The sequence below is a fragment of the Haliotis cracherodii genome, unplaced genomic scaffold (assembly GCF_022045235.1).
Source record: "Haliotis cracherodii isolate W230 unplaced genomic scaffold, xgHalCrac1.p SCAF_25, whole genome shotgun sequence".
NCBI lineage: Eukaryota > Metazoa > Mollusca > Gastropoda > Lepetellida > Haliotidae > Haliotis > Haliotis cracherodii.
Window position 1 is genome coordinate 5,709,213 of NW_027266281.1, and position 21,807 is coordinate 5,731,019.

The window sequence follows — 21,807 nt, forward strand, 5'->3', positions numbered from 1 at the left end:
TGGTTTGAATGAACAAATATATTTTTTGTTTGTAGTAATTAAGATGAAACACAACCTAGCAATGAGTCTTTATTGTTAAAGTCTACAGATGTAGGTTCCATCTCTTGCTCAAGTACAGACTGACGTAAACATGTGTGCAAGGAGTACTTCCGGTGAAGCGGTAAAACACGGACAAGTGAACCGCATGAGTGTGCCAGGGATAGTGAGAACCGGGTCGGACCACACATCTGACACCAACATATGCGTTGATGAGTAGGTATCACTGCAAGGGCTTCAACATATTTGCAATTCAACATCACAACTTTATAATAACATGATTCGGACATAAAGCTTTCTCAGTGCCCTATTTCCATCAATACGCAGGTAAGCATGAACATATTGCATAAACATATTTTCTACTATCACTATTTATTTAGGTTCTGTGAACAAAACACTGCACACAACAGAAAGCAGTTTGTCCCCCGAGCTTCACTGTGCATCACTTACTGTTGTGTTATCGCGTCTCCGTGAAGGTTGTGTATGTATATATCACCTGGGAGTAAATATCACACACTCACTCATGCAGCAAATGAATGCCACGCCACATATATTTGGAATAGTAGGTATATTTGATATCTGTCATTGGTTTATAGGTTTAGTATGAGGGTGGTTATCAGCTACAACCTGCTCTATTCAGCGTCTATGAACATACTTAACCCCGTTCTGTATTGTCTACCTGAGCTGTGACTGTGTATCACTTCCTGGTGTGTTATAAGTTTTACTGCGTCTCCCTGAAGGTTGTGTCTGTGTAATCGTTAAGGTTGTGTCTCTTTATCTGGGCTGAGTATTGGATGTAAAAGCATGTCTATGGGCAGTATATTTCATGACACGGTAAGTTAACGTGGTGTTAATGTATTACAGGGACTCCAGGGTGTTACTGTGTATCACTTCCAGTTGTGTTATAAGCATTGTGACGTCTCCGTGTAGGTTGTGCCTGCGTGTCTGAGCGCTCTATTTTACCTACAAGCATGTCTATGGGCAGTATATTTCATGACACGGTAAATAATCGTGGTGTTAATGTATGTGAGCGACTCCGTGATGTCTGTACATATATGTATTACATGTAGAGTCAGAAATAACCGAGTTTATTAAAAAACGTGCATAACCCCACACTAGACGTTGTCATAACTGAAGATTGTTTACGTCATCACACAACTGTAATTTTCTGAGACGGTGGTCGTGATCAGTGCATTTTCCTGAAGAGACGCTCAAAAGGTTCAACAAATAATAGGTGATAAAAAAATAATTACACCCGCATGTGTGCTGTACTGATTTTAAGAAATTGCTCTCGCTAGGGAAATACAAGAGTTCTGACACTAGTTCCGTAAACACATGTTCGTATAATCTCTATATCTTAAGTAATACAAGCATGTTTATATACAGTTGTTTCCATGATGATGACTTAAAGTTTGTCATTTCTTCTTATGTCTTCTGCGACCATGCAACGTTTCTACATCGCATGCTTGCCTGTACATTGTATACAATTGATTTGTCTTATTACTTGACATTGGTTCGCTGTTAGTTCTGATCGATAAGAAGTAAACTGCCATGATGCCCTTATCTTACATGGTAATCATGCTGGACGTCTCTTCTGTGTTCGTGCATTGTCCATGAAGATGTTGCACTTATATACAGACGGTATCTTTAACCTTTAATACCTCCTTGCCGGTATCAGTCAGTTTTGACCACACTATGAACTGCTCCTAATCACACCTCATGCGGTCCCGTAATTCTTTCCACAAGTATAGAGATGATAATAGTTCTAAAATATGAATGCATGATCGTAAAATGTAAAACTCAGTGCCAATAATTCTCCTTAGGGGTGCAGATCACTATTTTCTTATCTTACAATTCTCAGGTGGCATCAGTTCGCCGTTCAAATGAGATGAGATCACTGGTTGTGATGGCAATGTTAGCTGGTGTGCATCATTGTGTGGGGATGACAGGTAAGTGTTCGATGTTGGTGAGTGAACCATAAAGTACTGTACTTGCTGTATTCAAATGATGAAACTGTACAAGAACATGACATTGTACAAGAACCTCATACAATACACATGTTCCAGCGCCTCAAACTCCCCACCTGACCAGCTACCCTGAGGCTGCCACCGATGGAGCAGACTTCACACTGTCCTGTACACCAGCACAGGGTAGGACATCAATAAGTGTCAGATGGTACAGAAACAGTGTTAACATATTTGATACAAGCAGTGATGCTGACGTATCTGCTGCCATACTAAACCCCCTCACCACCTCCACCGAGTACCAGTCTGTGTCAGGACGTATCAGTGTCAGCTCCTCCCCCCAGCAGTTCAACGTGACTCTCAGGTCCAAATCTACACTCGACCAGGGATCTGTATGGACGTGTAAGGGTGGATCACAGTTCAGTTATAACCTCACTATTGAAGTCAAAGAGTCCATTCAAGGTAATTCACTTATGATTGAAACATTTTAGTGAATTAGCAAAACAAAATATATGCAACGTTATGTGGCTTGGAATAATAATATACATATAGCTGTGTATCAGAGATTTAGGCTAAAGCTGTGTATCAGAGATTTAGGCTAAAGTTGTGTATCAGAGATTTGGGCTAAAGCTGTGTGTCAGAGATTTGGGCTCAAGCTGTGTGTCAGAGATATGGGCTACCCTACAATCTTAATGGTTTGTGGTTTGTGTATTAACCCACAGAGCAATAGATTATTCTTTCTCGAACGCCTGGTGTAATCATTGACTTACAGTGATCCATTCTTATGATTTTCAATGCTGGTGTGCCATATATAATGTGGCATATGATCGGGAATGAATGTTCTCATGCTTTGACGTTTTGTATTTACCCTAATAAGTGTCTTTCGATCAAGGTTACTACATTCAATGTCTCAGTAAAAACTGTTTGATTGGCATTTGTAGAAGTTGGTAAGTAATAGTAGTATAGACAATATATTTTGACAAGATATTTTGTGGAAAACAACTTCTTTATTCAATTATTACACGACGTTCCGTACAAATTCTTATACTGTTGTCCAGCATTCTGAAGTAAGACAGCACAGTACAGACTTATATAAGGAAACCAACATGAGGGTGATGATAGAGTAACAACAGAAGGGATAATGGTTGGTTGATAACAGAAAGAAGGAAGCCAATTGTAAATACCAAGGGATAATGGTTGATTGATAATAGAAAGAAGGAAACCAATTGTAAATGTCAAGGAGTAATGGTTGGTTGATAATAGAAAGAAGGAAGCCAATTGTAAATACCAAGGGATAATGGTTGATAACAGAAAGAAGGAAGCCAATTATAAATGTCAAGGGATAATGGTTGATTGATAATAGAAAGAAGGAAACCAATTGTAAATGTCAAGGAGTAATGGTTGGTTGATAATAGAAAGAAGGAAGCCAACTGTAAATACCAAGGGATAATGGTTGATAACAGAAAGAAGGAAGCCAATTATAAATGTCAAGGGATAATTACTGATTGATAATAGAAAGAAGGAAACCAATTGTAAATGTCAAAGAGTAATGGTTGGTTGATAATAGAAAGAAGGAAGCCAATTGTAAATACCAAGGGATAATGGTTGATAACAGAAAGAAGGAAGCCAATTATAAATGTCAAGGGATAATGGTTGATTGATAATAGAAAGAAGGAAACCAATTGTAAATGTCAAAGAGTAATGGTTGGTTGATACTAGAAAGAAGGAAACCAATTGTAAATGTCAAGGGATAATAGTTGATTGATAATAGAAAGAAGGAAACCAATTGTAAATGTCAAGGGATAATAGTTGATTGATAATAGAAAGAAGGAAGTCATTTGTAAATGTCAAGGGATAACGGTTGATAATAGAAAGAAGGAAGCCAATTGTAAATGTCAAGGGATAATGGTTTATTGATAACAGAAAGAAGAAAGCCAATTGTAAATGTCAAGAGATAATGGTTGATAACAGAAAGTAGGAAACTAGTTTTAAATGTCAAGGGATAATGGTTGATTAATAACAGAAAGAAGGAAGCCAACTGTAAATGATCAGGTACAGACATATAATACTGAGCGTTCTATTGCAACACTTTCAGTGGGTTTTATGGTAAACATGTTTAAGACATTTCTAAATTTGATGCATCAATAACAAATTGTCCGATGTAATTCCCATTTGGCTTGTAACATGTGTTCCTGTGTTTTTACACGTGAACACCTCACGTGCCTTTACATATGTTTGTGATGAGTAAAACCAGGTGGGCAAGATATGCTAAACTTTTTGCGAACTCCTGGTATCATGACTATTTGATAGTGATTCATTAACACGTGCTCATTTAATATAGTCGGAAACGTAAAATAGATCTCAATCGAGATTTCTTATGAATATGGAAAGGATTTATTGTAATTGTGTAACCAGTGCCAGGCATATATAAATACTAGTCTCATTGTCAGTGTCCATCTCGGTGTATGCAACAAAAAATCCAGGCACAGATTAACAGATCCTTAAACTGACTTGCGAAGGAACAGTTGACATAACAGAAACTGTTTGGTCCAGGAACTCAGTGAACATTTTCCAAACCACCCTACCAAGGTCCATTTTGGTGTACGACACTGACTCCCCCGAGTACCAGTCTGTGTCAGGACGTATCAGTGTCAGCTCCTCCCTCCAGCAGCACAACGTGACTCTCAGGACCAACTCTACACTCGACCAGGGCTCTGTGTGGAGATGTAAGGCTGGGCCACAGTTCAGCAATAACGTCACTGTTGAATTCAAAGAGTCTAATCAAGGTAATTCACTTGTATAATAGACCCTTGAAGATCAAAGGTAGAATAGGTCTTCAGCTTTCCATGCTTGCAACAAAAGGTGACTATGCTGGTCAAAAGAGGCGACTAACGGGATCGGGTTGACAGACTTGCCCACTTTTTTGATGCATATCACTGTATCCTATTTGCATGGATAGAAGCTCATGATGTCAGTCCCTGGATTGTCTGGTCCTGACTCGATTATTTACAGACCACCATCATGTGGTTGGGATATTTCTGATCGCTGAGTTAAAACCACAAACAAACCAAAGAAAATCCACATTCTACAGTGATGATATAATATAACGCATGCTACAATAAATATTTGATGAAACACAATGGACGTTGATCATCTTCGGATCAACCAAACGGATTTGTTAGGTAGAACGTCAGTTCAGTAATAACCTCACTATTGAGATCGTACAACATATAGAGTGTAAATACACACTCTATGTATTGATATATGTGAAGTTGGTGCTACCTAACGTGAGGCTTAAACATACATACTTCCACAAATTATAACACAATCATTTTGTGTTCACAGAAGATCCTGTCACGACAATTGGAACAATTTCATTAGCTACCTCAGAAGGTGTGTCATTGCACCTACTCTTGCCTAAATTATGCATAAAATATTGTGATTTGTGATATTAATCCTCCTTACTGGCGTTTTGTTAAAAATCTCCTATTATGTTGATAAGTCCATTATAAAAATAAGACGGGATGCATTTACTTTACTACTTTGTAATTACAATACACACAAAGAGTAACAACAGAATAATGGTAATTTGGAATGATTAACCAAACAATTAGGTCCTTTTACAACTTTAAATCCTCTTCTGTTATAACACAACTTCTAAACACGATAGCTATAGAAGGAAAAGTGATGGCATTGTCCTGGAATATTGAAGTCACCTGTGAGGCATGATACGTTCACCCTTTTCGCGAACACTCGGTATCTTCGCTATATGATTGTCAATCTTAAACACTTCTACATGATAAAGTCAGTATGAAGTTTTCTCATGACAATGGAATGGATGTTTCTGCTTTTATGCATTTTATCATATTTTATTTATCACACATTACCTTTATTGAAACCACTTCTGCAGCTTTTATATAGTTTCATTTGTATGCACCTATTAGACATAATGTGAGTAAAAGTTGACAAAAGCATCCCACTTCCTTGTTTCCACGTCCTTGGTTATAACAAATCAGTTTTACATCTTATAAATGTGACCACAGTCTTCACCTACAACATGGATCTGAAACTGTATGCAGGATACAGGATGCACATGTTATATGATGGAAGTGTTTGACGAAGACATGACCCATCCTCGCAAAGAAGATTGGATATCAACTATGTCACTTGATTTCAAAGATTCATTTCTAGTGGTGACGAGGTCATTTCAAGTACCAGTAAACGCTTGGCCGATCTGAAACCTCATGATGAAAATATCATAATGGAACAGAAATATATTCCAGAAAGGACAGAAATATCAATGCAATGAGCTGTCATTGTTTTCAAGAAGCTACTCAACTGCAGAAAGTCACATGCTCATAACACGGGAAACTACTGGCTAAAGACTTAGTATGTGAACTAAAGTCTGTGTAGATTTGTGTGTGAACCCCGGGAAGAAGATACCCGTGATTTTCCATCACCCACGTCACATCGTCTTATTCTAATGATTCAAACGTCGCGAGGAGGGCAATGGCTCTGCTGTGGGATACATTGTGTACAGCTTGACAGTTATGTAGGACGGAGTCAGCAAGGGCATCGGAACAATTCGTCGCAGTGAAGAGCCTATGCCGTGGGGGAAGTTCTTACATGGCTGACCATCCCCACAAGTGTTGGTTGATACTATGGTTTACACTTTTAGGTTGAACTTTGCATCAACAAGTAAGAACGAACACATAAATCTACTTTTGAAAAGTTCAAGCTGCTTGAAAATAAACCTGGGAAAAGTTGAAATACACCAAGAATATTAGCAAATATAACTGATCCTTTACAAAAGTAAATGTGTGTTTTTTTCTCTGTAGGATATATATACATGTTCCATCTTCGGTGTACCTCCTGGCTCTAAAAACTGGTATTCCGTCAATATTTTAGGAGCTCTGTGGGATTGCTCTGGTGGGCTACTTTGTGCCACCACCAGAGGGGTTGGAATCGTGCCATGATTTTTTGAAGGATGACATGAAGATTTCAGTGATGAGTGGAGATAGAAGGGGGCTAAGTATATACTAAGGGTAAGTTTATACCCCGAAACATTGTGTTCCTCATAATAAAGAGTTTGACATCCATGAATTCTCATCCGTATATTTATATTACGTTAAAACCATTGAAATCAGACAACACCATCCACCCTTGAATCGCTACCAACCATACCAAGTGATACTTTCTGACTGTTAATCACCTCATGATTTCTGTCTGGCGATTCTTTTTGCAACAGGACATTTGACATAAAGACAAATGTTGTCAGGAAAATGACTAAAGTGCCGACCATTTTGATTGAAATTAGAAAACTGCCAATAACAAAATACGTGTCTGTTGTATTATCATGTGTAGTAGTTATATAGTTGTTTCTGAAGAACTCTGAATGGACAGATGAAGAACGGAGATGCTTGACCTAGGTTAAAGCTGGACATATCAGTAAAATGTTCGTGTTGTGAGATATGTCAAAAAGGTCGCATACACCCATTGTCATACAACAGAGGAACACAAAATTATGGGAAAAGACACTTTACATGCAGTGACAAATACATACTATAAACATGGATAAAATTGTCACACATACGTCCGTCGTATATTCACTCAAATCTATTTCAGTTCCGCATGATGTGTTTCTTTTAATTCAGTGTGTAACGGGTGTAATATAAACAACCTGGTCTTGTGTAGAGAACTGGATTTATCAATGTTACTTCCTGTCAACAATGAGTTCTGATAGAATGCAACAGCAGTGGTAGTAATTCAATATTGCACACACTACAACTCAACTCTCTTTATCTGGGGGTGTAATCTATCACTTGCACAGGATCTTTTTACAATCCCACAGCATCGACCTTCCCTATGACCGTATCACTCACGTTGACGGGCTACGGTTTTTTTTCAATCTCCTGATGTTCAGCTGAAATTTCACTTGCGTTTACATAGCATATATCACCTGTGTTTACATGATATATATCACCTGTGTTTACATGATATATATCGCTTGTGTTATGATGCTATATTTCACATCTAGCAACGACTGCCCTCGTGTATTTATATCATCCCACAGTTGTCCCTTTATGCTGTGTAACATTGGAGGCTTTGAAAACCTGATGCAACATAGAATGTATTCAGTCTGTAATGAGTTGCTTCCCCTGACTCAGGTGGGTAGGGAATATCTTGATTAAGATATTGTGGGATGCTGACTGTTCTGGCCATGGCAAGGCAGAGACTCAGCGGATAAGTGAGTGAGTGAGTATGGCTTTACACCACTTTTAGCAATATTCCGGAAATGTCTCCGCGGGGGACACCAGGTAAGGGCTTCACACAGTGTACCCATGTCGGGAATCGAACCCAGGTCTTCGGCGTGACGGGTGAACACTTTAATCACTAGGCTACCCCACCAGCCCCGCAGCTGATGAGACTTATTACAAGTAATTCCAACACATACTACCATTTAATAGTCGTCTCAACATTAAACCTATTTTATCATCTAGATTTATCGTTATGGTATGTATGTGTTCCAACTCTCGCTCAAGTACAGAGCGACGTTAACATGTGTGCAAGGAGTACTTCCGGTGAAGTGGTAAAAAGCGGACAAAAGAACAGGGATAGTGAGAACCGGGTCGGACCACATGTCTGACACGAACATATGTGTTGAGTTGGGATGAATCTAAGGGCGTACACATATTCGCAATTCAACATAAAAGCTTTATGGTCGCATGACAGTGACATAAAGCTTTCCCCGTGACCTATTTCCATCAATGTGTAGATGTGCTATATATACTTTCTGTGAACAAAACACTGCATACAACTCAAACCAGTTTCTATTGCCTACCCGAGGTGTCACTGTGAATCACTTCCTGGTGTGTTTGATGCTTTATGGCGTCAATCTGAAGGTTGTGTGTGTATCGGGGCTCAGTCGTGGAAGTAAAGCATGTATGTGGATAGTTTCTCCCATGACACGGTAAGTTAGCGTAGCGTTAATACATAACATCGTCTTCGTGACGCCCGTGCCGGTCTATCTGACAAATACAAGCATGTTAAGGGCATTTCCTTTCATGATGTTATCAAATACTATTGCACATATTGTGACGCCGGTCTAACGTTATGACGCCAACTCCATTCTCAAACAATTGTGTTTAGCAGATATCTTGATCTCAGTCACAGGGAAGCGTGTGTTAATTCCCGCGGTGTTCAAGAGACAGCAAACAACTTATTTTGTTTGTTCTAAGAGACGCTTATTTGATCATCTCCGTTGTCTAATGGATATAACTTCTGCGTGGAAGGGGCACGGGTGGCCCAGTCGTCTAAGGCACCGCGATTCGCTGTGCAGAGTAGCGTCCCTGTGGCACGCCAGAAACCTATGATTGTGGGTTCGAATCCCGGTTCGCCCTAATTATGTTTCTAGGTTTGTCAGCACCATACCCGTGCTCGCGGGTTTCACCGAAGTGGCAGACGTCTGAGACCTGCATCACTTCGGGCTTTCCTCCCACATTAAGCCACGATATAACTGGAATACTGTTTAAAAGTGGCGTTAAACCAAACTCACTCACTCGCTCTGCGTGGAGAGTGGAAGTCTTACGGAACAACGTTAAAGGGTGCTTCTTGCCCGACTTACAACAAGGACTGGTGTGCTCACAATCAGTATACTGTGTCTAATTGTTGAATCCACAGTAAACTGCGGCATGGTATCTTGGTTGGCAAGCAGTATAAAACCGACATGAGCACACACATTGCTTTTTCCGTCTACCACGGCCATGCCACATTTTCACATCACCTGTTTGCCTATGCATCGATTCGCAGACGTATTATTTGCCTTTTGATTCATTTTACTATGCAATAAGCTGCCATGGTTCTCCCTTTACTCCATGAAAACGATGCACTTTCACCTGGGAATCATTCCTTGCAGTCAGTGTATATGAACACAATCGAAACTGATCCCAATCACCCCTCATGGCATTATACAATTTTTTGCGCAATATTTATGGCATTCCGTGTGAGGGGGAGTGAGTGTTAATAATTGTCATGTTTTAGATCAGTATTTCCAAAGCCACATCTTAATATTCTCAGGTGGCATCTCTTCGCCGTTCAGACGAGATACGAACATCACTGGTTGTTGTGGCGTTATTAGCTGGAGTTCAATGGACGTCAGGTCACGAAACGGCAGGTAAGTGTATACAGTAAAGTACGGTTATAACGAACTCAAAGGGATTACTAATTTTATTTCGTTATAACCGTAGTTCGTTATTAGCACATATACAGCATAACTGAAGCAAATAGTCGGGGCCAAAAAGTAAGTTCGTTATATCCGTCAGTTGGTTATAAGCGTGTTCGTTATAACCGTAGTTTACTGTATTTGTATAATAAAGGGCTGAAGGGCTGTATGTTTGAATATATTCAACCAGGAAATTACCATATGTTCCAGCGCCTCACTCTTTGTGTCTGACTATCTCCACTGCAAGGAATGGAACAGAGTTCACAGTTTCTTGTGCAATGTCGCCTCGCATGGACATTTGGACCACCAAATGGTACAGAAACACAGTTCATATATTTGATGCCACAGATCATGACAACCTCAGCTTCACCACCTCCCCCGAGTACCAGTTTGTGTCAGGACGTATCAGTGTCAGCTCCTCCCCCCAGCAGCACAACGTGACTCTCAGGACCAACTCTACACTCGACCAGGGCTCCGTGTGGAGGTGTCAGACAGGACAACAGTTCAGCAATAACCTCACTATTGAAGTCAAAGAGTCCATTCAAGATACAAGCACAACCGAAGCTGCAGGTGCAATGTTATATTGCGTGCTAAAGAGATACATGTTTCAAAAATCTGTCTCAACAATTAAGACAATTTCTTAGAAAAAAGAGGAATAGCTAAGAAACATTCTACAAAACACAATCTTCATCGATGTATCAAACTATTCTCCCGTAAATCATGTTTAATATATTTACACACAAAATGAATTATGGAGAAATGAAACTATATAATCATGAAACTCTTTGTCTAAAATCAATCAGATCATTAAGTTCTGGTTTATTCATTTCCCGACATATGAGACTATTTCTTGTTTAACACAGTTACCAGCAGTTCAGCCATATAACATCTGATTATAAAGGCTTGCATCTATGTCAGAACAATCAGTGATATTATGGGCATGTCACACGCATTTGGGATGAATGATGTGTACAAAGTCACCAAGTAGTAGTAGTGGTTATAACAGTAATGGTTATAGTATTAGTAGTAGTACTAGCCGTAGTTGTGGCGGTGGTTGTAGTAGTAGTAGCAGTAGAAGTAGAAGTAGAAGTAGAAGTATTAGTAGCAGAGGTGGTGATGTTATTGTTTTAAACATCATATTTAAGAAAAAATTGACGAGTCGTCACGAGTCGTTTATTTGAGATATCAACATTATGTACCGCCTCTTTAAGGATCTTAATTAAATGTGCACGCTCTCATAACCTCCCCGATAGAATCCGACCTCGGCAATGTCGGACAAGTCCATTATTTAACAGCTGGGTTCCCGCCAATTCACACAATCCTCACGTCGATTATCTTTACCATTTTTCCTAATACCGATTGTTGTATCTCTCCCACATTTGGATGCGATCGTTCGACCACTGCGTATATCTGCCTACCCCAGCTGGATCTATGTGGAAGAACTCACTGGACACTTTCCTCTCAAAAATAACGTCGTCCAATATATGACGTATATATACTGTATAGTCTGACTGATACTCCTACAAGATTTTGAAACTCTGACAGGCTTTCAACATTTCAGGCTCCAAAAGATTTCAGGCACAAAATACAAAATTAAGAAAGATAACACTTTTGTGGTAGGCTTTTTAGTACCTTATATTTTCCATGACATTCTACATTCCTAGGGGCATCGTCTCCAGGTCCTGAATCAACCAGAGACACTACAATGTTGGCAAATGAAGGACAGCATGCAGGTGCGTACTTGTAGATCATATCCTTTATCAGTATGCCCCTTTCGCTAACCATATGATTGTTTTACTTGACGCTTCGCAACTCCATTAAAAATAGAATGTTAATTGATAAACGGATTTCTAAATCTTTGTGAGGCCTAGATTTGACCATGTGTTGAATGCTTTTATCAATATGTTAAATACTGAATATATGTATGTTTCAAGGCCCATCCTCGACTGATGACAAAGATATGATGACAACGAACCAAACAGTGTCTACACAAAGTATGTATTAAAAAAGTGTACTGTAATACAAGTACTGCTTTACAAAACTTTGTGAAACTATAAGACATCATTGTTTGGAAATTACTATTTTAAGAATGTTTAACGATTATAGAAAGGTTTTTGGTAATATTATCAGTCGACTGCAAGTTTAATCGATGAATTTAATCTGTATTGATTTACTATCATCCGATGTCTGCTGATGAAATTAAACATGTATGATATTATGTTTCAGCTCCTTTTATTGATACATCTGGTACGAATGCTTACGAACGTTCTTCTACATTTAAGTTCATATGATACGAATAATCTTGTTACAGCTGAATTCATCTATGTTGTTGCTGGATCGGCGGGTGGTGTTGTGATTGTGGTTGTCATCGTCATCGTTGTGTTATTGTGCATACGATCAAGAAGGGAGGGTAAATGCCAGACAAATGGTACGAATGTTTACTTACATTCTTCTAAGTTTAATATCATATGGTACGAATAAAGTCGTCATATAGAAGAGATCTCATACCATATAAAACGTTAACTCACTCATTCCTTTGCCAATATGTGTATGAACGTAAAACGAATAGATTGAATGTTCAATTATAAAAACTGTTTTCAGACAAGACAGAGAAAGACAACTGGTACGTATTTGCTGCGTTCCACTTCTCAATACTAACCTGAATGGATGACATCCTCTTTAAGTGGCATGTAACAGCTGCAGCATCAACCACGACAACACTGCGTCGTTTTAGTCTACTTGCATCAGGCAACTTACTGTATTCGATACTACAGCAACGTCGTTTTGAAAGAATGTAACAGATGTTTTACAACAGGAGGTAATCGTGTCGTCAATGGGTTATATGTTACACACACATCATTATACAAATAAAAGCGACCAAACCCGTTCCATATTCATAAGAAATCTCTGCCACAGCAGCAGTTAACTATTCCGACAATATCATGAGCATATTTTATATATCACTGTGAAGCACAAGCATAAAACTTTGGCTTTGAACATGAACATTTAATCTTCAAATCTCCTGGCTTTATATGAAGACCTTCAGCTTGACATCATGGCATCATTTCGCTTTTTACCCGAGGTCACCAGGGAGATAACATATATCTGATTATTCCATTCTCTGAATGTTTCAGCAAAGAAGGGGGACATAACGAGGAATCTGAGAGAGAGATGACTGGTATGTTTATGATTCACTCTCATGTCTTTTTTATGTTAGCGATACTTTTTTGTCATATTATATTATCTGGATCCTGTCTGTAGTTTATCATCTTAAACATCTCAGCACTTCAAACTGCATAATGTCCTGTATCAACCGAGTTGTTGATAATGAACACCAGGTGTCAGCAGAGACAACAGGTGAAAGGTATGCTATGGTGTGTTATGTGGAAGTGATTAAGATTGAGACCCATTGAAATCAGAAAGTTTATCAGAAATTTGACTTTAGAACGTGTTGTTAATAAGTGTGGTTTGTATGTGTAACAAATAATTGTCTGATTCTGTAAATATTTTTTATGAAGGATGAATACATCTGATATGAACATAAATCCTCAACGCCATAAATACACATTCAAATACGGCTCATGTCTTATCCAGACCGTCATAAGATTACTGTATAACTTGAGGTATATTTTCTGTGTTTAGTGATGGAGGATAATGATTTGTATCACGGATTTGTCAGAACAGAAAACCAGGAGTCAGCAGAGGAACAGCAGGTGCGAGGTAAGTTATACTGACGTCATTCATAGCAATACATAGTGTGACTGTATCATAGCTTACTACTGATAAGTTATGCCATCAAAAGCAAACGCTGGCATTATTACCCGCTTCGCATGTAAGTACACTAAATGTGGCAGTTAGGAATCCCGTGTTTCCTCATCAATCAGAGAGACATAGACGATATATACATCTACTTCATATGTATGTACACTAACTGTGGCAGTCGGGAATGCCGTGTTTCCCCATCAATTAGAGAGACATAGACGATACAAACATCCGATAAACATTACTGAATATACACAATGTATCACAAGACAAGATAATCTTTGTTTTCATTTAAGATGTGTATGCAAAGGTCAACAAGGTTAGGAAAACCCATAATGCAACAGAAGTACAGATCACTCTGAGTATTGAAGACCTGTATGCAAAACCCAACAAAACAGAAAGCGGAAAAAGTGAAGGTAAGCCCAAATGTACCTGTGTTTTCTGAAACTGAATGAATATTCATGAAATTATTTATAAATAATAGCTGCTTATGTCAGAAATTAGTCAGGATGATTAATAACATAAAATATGAAAAAGTAATATACGAAAACGTATTTGATGACAAGGTGTCACTGTTGAAGGATACATCGCAACAGGTAGTATGTTGACAGGGAGTTTGTGAAAGTTTCATTGCTGTAGCATCGGAGGATAGCATCAGTGTCACATTGGGATAGTGTAGCATAGAACCTGTGTTGTTATACCTCGACTCAGCTGCCTGTTCATTGCCCTCATTCTTTCAGCAGCATCCAAGGTTTCATCCAACCAGAATGCGGATGTCAACACCCCCGACTGATCGAGACTGAGACCGGATCAACAGTAGAGGTCGTTGACGACTTCCACTGACGCGTGCATGGAGTTCTTCATGTTTCATGATGCAGCGGCATTACAACTTTAACGCCTACGAGGAATGTGCAGATAATCACACAGTTTGATCAGATTATTTTGTATTTGTTTCTTTATAACACCGTACCACGCAATATGTGAGCTACATAAGCCTGTAAGTAATTGAATCTGGACCAGATACTCCAGTGATTAATATTATGAGCAACTTTCCACCTCTTTGTGGTACTGTAACACGCTAGCGACTTGATGGGCTCTAACGTCCGACATAGTCTGATGGGGACCTATTGTTACACGGAATCCTTACGAGAACGTCTGTTTGATGATAGAAAGTACAATATGAACAGTATGGCATAAATGATAATAAACATTGATACAGCATACCAACGTTTATACGGAACTGTTTCAAAATCCCACTGCTTTACTATGTACTATCATATATACTAAGGTAAAGCTACTTGACCACTTTTGCATATCACTCAATGTAGTGGCACGTGCATAACAGACTGGTCAGACTCACCATAAGCGGAGAACAAAAAACTACCGTACATTGTCACAATGTTTTTCTTAGATTGTCAAAGTTTTTTCTGCTAATATTTACGAGAATACCAAAAGAATATGATATTAGCAAGGCTTGACAACGATAAAAGGATCTAGACCGAAACGTCTCCCTTACAGCAATAGAGAAGTTGTTGTCCATGAATTATCTCTACTTTGTCATCCGTCAACTTCTAAGTAATGCCTATCCAACAACACATGTTTTTTCTTAGATTGTCAATGTATTTCTGTTACTATTTACGAGAATATCAAAAGAATATGATATGAGCATAGAATATGTTAACAATTCCATGAATGGTTATTCATGTATTTAAAAAAATACACAGTATATATACCTTGATAGGAATAGTAGGGAACCATCCAAACTGGCTGAGAAAGTTTAGCAAGTTGACGAAATACGGATAAAATGAACAAGTTTCCTTGAAGTTCGTTGCAAGCATGTGTTATAACACAGCTTGTTGAAATGCTTGCTTTAGGTGTACTGTCTGTGGATGTTATTACCTTATACGTAGAGTTACTATGTATAATTTGCTTATATATGTACCTGCTTATTGAATTACCTGTTTGCGGACACGGTTTAGCGAGTAACGAAATACGGATAAAACGTCCCTTGTCGTTCGTTATAAGCATGTGTTACTGCAGCATTAGGATACCTAGTGTATTATCTATCGATATTATTACCATATACATGGAGTCACTGTTTCATTTGCTGATATATGTACCTGCTTGTGGAACTACTTGTGTTGGGTGTATTATCTAATGATGATATTACCATATACATGGAGTCACTGTTTCATTTGCTAATAATTTCATACTTAAAAGTTTACAGTTTTATGTTTTTGTCATGCTGATTGACTAAATGGGTAATCACGTGATCTGATATTTGGAGTTCGCACTCCTGTGAACGGACTGAAAAGTTTCCACGATTAGAACAATTTTTTTTGTGAAACTGATCGTGTGAACTTTTGCCGGAACTACTTTCCGGGGTTTCCCCGAATTCTCCATCGGTGTTTACAATCAACTCGTTTTTCGTTTTTCTTTTTAATCCCTGCACTTATCGGGAATATAATTGGTTAAGTATTTTTGCCTTGTCTTGTAACATTTCATCTGACCTAAAAATAAATAAATGCTTTGGTTCCGGTGTTTAATGTCGTCTTGCTCCTAGATGAAACAAATGGATTGTCCTTACGGCGATTTGGATATGGAATGACTATCTTTCAATACTAACGCAAGTGAAGAAAATGAATTCTGTAAAGTTACTAAGGTGAACGAAATTGATTCATTTAGGATATTGGCTTTGATGCCCTGTTTACGGAAATGACAGGAATCTAGCACCAATGAAAACAATGTCGTACCCTGCTCAGATGTGGCGGCTGACTCAGATAAAAGCGACTGCTACTGATCAATCCCAAACTAATCCCCGATCCACTATCGTATCGAGAAAAGAAATCTAAGATTTTGAGAAACTATAAAACATAAAAAGGTAAGGAAAGAAACATAAATTAAAAAAAGAATTGTCTATCTGTTTTACCGATTGGTAATCGGAGACGAGAAGCGGTGGCACATGAGGAATGATGGGGTACAGAAAAGACGCCGGCATCAGCTCATACAGTAGTCCCATCTCAGGTGATAAGAAACACCAGCTAAGCAAAGTATTACAGCACACACGACAAATCCCAAACTCCAAATATAACACACCCTGACGTTGAAAATTAACACAAACCACACACGTTTCAGAGCACTCCGTTCAATCCCCCCAGTCCATTCCACATCGTCCGAATTGGTTTGCGATTATCCAAACATTAGCAACACATTCATAAATCGGTTCACGCGTAACTGCTCCATAAAAGTCATTTTCAACAGCAGTAAGTATAAATTTCACCCTCATGCTCCCATTCGACCCGAAATGCACCTCTTTACAAACTTGTGTGACGTCATATATGAATCCGCACTTGAAGGTTGACCTTGCCTCGGTGCATTGAGGTCATGTTTATATTTTTGTTCACTTTCCCGTAACCTATTTTTAAGATTTGATTTATCCCAAATATTGTTTGTAAATTTGTTCAGAGAATGAAATTATGTTTACATATTTCTACATTATGTTGTATATATTCAAAGAACTATTTTTCTTTGCGTAACTGAGTATGAGTGCGGAAACGTGTGTGACCGAGAGCTGGCAAATACCGACAAAATAACATTGTTGCAATGTTCTTCGGCGAAACCAGAGGACTTCAAACTTTATCAAACAATGTTATGATATTATTCGGCGAGACCAGTAAACAACAAATATGAAATTATAAGAATTGAACGTCAGTTTGGATGGGTTCATTTAGTGTGAACAATTTAAAAGCGCTGGTTAAACTGTGTGAACTTTCGCGCTTTCTTCATGTGTCCTGGTATCAGCTTGTTGTATATTGAAATGCTTACCAAAGTCTTGTCACTGACACCCGGTTCATGATGGGTTAATGGAGGTTGCCAGGTGCAGAAGTAGCTTTAGCTTCCTGCCAATAATCAAGTCAATTTCAGCATGACTCTCAGGGAGGTCTAACTGATACTGACTGAGAAGTTTAACTTCCTGATTTGAACCCACAGTACCTCGGTCACCTGACGGCGTTCTGCATGTGTTATCAGTGGCCATTGTTCACTCATACTGGTCCAAGGATAATGCACAAACCACGTGACGACAGAGTAGACATCGTTATAACAGAGTGAGTGAGTGAGTTGGGTCTAACGCCGCGTTTAACATTATTCCAGTTATATCGCGGCGTGTCAGCTTAATGTGGGAAGGAAGCCCGAAGTGATGCAGGTCTCAGACGTTTACCACTTCGGTGAAACCCACGAGCATAGGTATGGTGCTGACAAACCTAGAAACACAATCATAGGTTTCTGTCGTGTCCAAGGGACGCAACTCTGCACAGCGAATCGCAGAGCCTTAGACGACTTCGCCACCCGTGCCCCCCGTTATAACAGAACCTAAGTGTGAAACCTGTAAACTGTCAGGAAACTATTTTGCATAGATAATCAACTAAACGCAGGCTATACCAACCAGTTAGTTGGATAATGAACTAAAGGAAGGCTATACCAACCGGATAGTTTGGATAATGAACTAAATGAAGGCTATACCAAACAGTTGGTTTGAATAATGAACTAAACGCAGGCTATACCAACCAGATAGTTTGAATGATGAACTAAACGAAGGCTATACCAACCAGAAAGTTTGGATAATGAACTAAACGAAGGCTATACCAACCAGAAAGTTTGGATAATGAACTTAACGAAGGCTATACACACCAGATAGTTTGAATAATGAGCTAAACGAAGGCTATACCAACCAGAAAGTTTGGATAATGAACTTAACGAAGGCTATACACACCAGATAGTTTGGATAATGAACTAAACGAAGGCTATACACACCAGATAGTTTGGATAATGAACTAAACGAAGGCTATACCAACCAGAAAGTTTGGATAATGAACTAAACAAAGGCTATACCAACTAGATAGTTTGGATAATGAACTAAACGAAGGCTATACACACCAGATAGTTTGGATAATGAACTAAACAAAGGCTATACCAACCGGATAGTTTGGATAATGAACTAAATGAAGGCTATACCAACCAGATAGTTTGGATAATGAACTAAACGAAGGCTATACACACCAGATAGTTTGGATAATGAACTAAACGAAGGCTATACACACCAGATAGTTTGGATAATGAACTAAACGAAGGCTTTACACACCAGATAGTTTGGATAATGAACTAAACGAAGGCTATACACACCAGATAGTTTGGATAATGAAATAAACAAAGGCTATACCAACTAGATAGTTTGGATAATGAACTAAACGAAGGCTATACACACCAGATAGTTTGGATAATGAACTAAACAAAGGCTATACCAACTAGATAGTTTAGATAATGAACTAAACGAAGGTTTTACACACCAGATAGTTTGGATAATGAACTTAACGAAAGCTATACCAACCAGATAGTTTGGATAATGAACTAAACAAAGGCTATACCAACTAGATAGTTTAGATAATGAACTAAACAAAGGCTATACACACCAGATAGTTTGGATAATGAAATAAACAAAGGCTATACCAACTAGATAGTTTGGATAATGAACTAAACGAAGGCTATACACACCAGATAGTTTGGATAATGAACTAAACAAAGGCTATACCAACCGGATAGTTTGGATAATGAACTAAATGAAGGCTATACCAACCAGATAGTTTGGATAATGAACTAAACGAAGGCTATACACACCAGATAGTTTGGATAATGAACTAAACGAAGGCTATACACACCAGATAGTTTGGATAATGAACTAAACGAAGGCTTTACACACCAGATAGTTTGGATAATGAACTAAACGAAGGCTATACACACCAGATAGTTTGGATAATGAAATAAACAAAGGCTATACCAACTAGATAGTTTGGATAATGAACTAAACGAAGGCTATACACACCAGATAGTTTGGATAATGAACTAAACAAAGGCTATACCAACTAGATAGTTTAGATAATGAACTAAACGAAGGTTTTACACACCAGATAGTTTGGATAATGAACTTAACGAAAGCTATACCAACCAGATAGTTTGGATAATGAACTAAACAAAGGCTATACCAACTAGATAGTTTAGATAATGAACTAAACAAAGGCTATACACACCAGATAGTTTGGATAATGAAATAAACAAAGGCTATACCAACTAGATAATTTGGATAATGAACTAAACGAAGGCTATACACACCAGATAGTTTGGATAATGAACTTAACGAAGGCTATACCAACCGGATAGTTTGGATAATGAACTAAACAAAGGCTAAACGAACTAGAAAGTTTGGATAATGAACTAAACAAAGGCTATACACACCAGATAGTTTGGATAATGAACTAAACAAAGGTTATACCAACCAGATAGTTTGAATAATGAACTAAACGAAGGCTTTAAAAACCAGATAGTTTGAATGATGAACTAAACGAAGGCTTTACCAACCAGATAGTTTGGATAATGAACTAAACGAAGGTTATACACACCAGATAGTTCGGGTATGAACTAAATGAAGGTCTCAGACTGTTCAGATGTCATGGAAAAGAGTGCAAAATTGAAGTGCAAGACGTGTACCTGACCGTCTGTAAGCCGAAAATGAATAACGCACTACTTCTAGCTTGGCAAAACAGAAAGCGACAATGCTCTATATCCTCACGTGAAAACTGACGTATGCCAAGCCAGCAGTTTCGGAGCAGTACTGGGCGCACGGGTGGCCCAGGCGTCTAAGGCGCCGAAATTCGCTGTGCAGAATTAGCGGCCCTTAAGCACGCCAGAAACCTATTATTGTAGGTTCGAATCCCGGTTCACCCCGATTATGTTTCTAGGTTTGTCAGCACCATACCCGTGCTCGTGGGTTTCACCGAAGTGGTAAACGTCTGAGACCTGCATCACTTCGGGCTTTCCTCCCACATTAAGCTGACACGCCGTGATATAACTGGAACACTGTTAAAAGCGGCGTGAGACCACACTCACTCACTCACTGATCACATTACAAATGACTAACACCTTTAACAACTTGTTTCTGGACCAGTGCCGATCCCATTTCATTGTCAGCAGAGAAGGATTTGATGGTTTTTAGCATTCAAGGAGTCAACATTAAAACATAGGGTCTATCCCTGGAGTCAGTGTCCTAGGAGGACCATAGATGACAGACGACATCACAGCCTGTGTCAACGTGTTCGAAGGTACCAAAGCATGGAGAGAGGACAAAGGTAACTATATTCATAGTACAGTTTCAGTTTGGCAACGCTCTATCGACAACAGTTATCTTAACTCCATCAGTGAGCAGTCCTCTTGATGGGCTCCATCAATGAGCAGTCCTCTTGATGGGCTCCGCAATGTTTGAAATGGATAAAGTGAAGAATGTAGTATGTTTGTTCGTTGTTTAACGTCGCACTAAGCTATATTCCAGCTATATGACGGCGGTATGTAAGTAATCGCGTCTGGACCACACAATCCAACGATTGACATCATGTGCATCGATCTGCGCAATTGGGATACGATGACATGCATCAACCAAGTCAGCGAGCTTGACCATCCGATAGAGAGAGAGAGCTTAATTTCAGTAAAGGGACCACCGGCCGATTATACAATACATGATATCAGAGTTAAACAATTTCAGCGCCAATGAGAAAGTTATTACGCTTTTTAAAAGCAAGAGATATAAATTTAGCTAAAGCATTAATTATGCATGGGATTTTAGATGTACAGAGTGTTACAAATTTATCAAATGATACATTTGTGTAAAAATAATAAGGTAGAACCATGCCTCTCAAACTTTCATAGTATGGACATTGTAAACAAAAATGATATTCAGATTCAACTTCAGGTCTTACACAAAATTGACATATTCTTTTA

The 21,807-nt window shown here is 38.7% G+C and overlaps 1 protein-coding gene across 1 annotated transcript; it reads left to right on the forward strand.

Annotated features, from left to right (window-relative positions):
- The first annotated feature begins 1,007 nt into the window (after positions 1 to 1,007).
- LOC139472769 (uncharacterized) lies at positions 1,008 to 16,391 on the forward strand. The gene is made up of 12 exons (XM_071255236.1): positions 1,008 to 1,037; positions 1,898 to 1,985; positions 2,103 to 2,400; positions 10,706 to 10,791; positions 12,156 to 12,215; positions 12,448 to 12,463; positions 12,531 to 12,649; positions 12,823 to 12,844; positions 13,356 to 13,399; positions 13,864 to 13,941; positions 14,280 to 14,399; positions 14,724 to 16,391. The coding sequence occupies exons 1-12, from the start codon at positions 1,008 to 1,010 to the stop codon at positions 14,774 to 14,776; spliced, it is 1,014 nt and encodes a 337-aa protein (XP_071111337.1). The 3' UTR covers positions 14,777 to 16,391.
- The last annotated feature ends 5,416 nt before the right edge of the window (positions 16,392 to 21,807 follow it).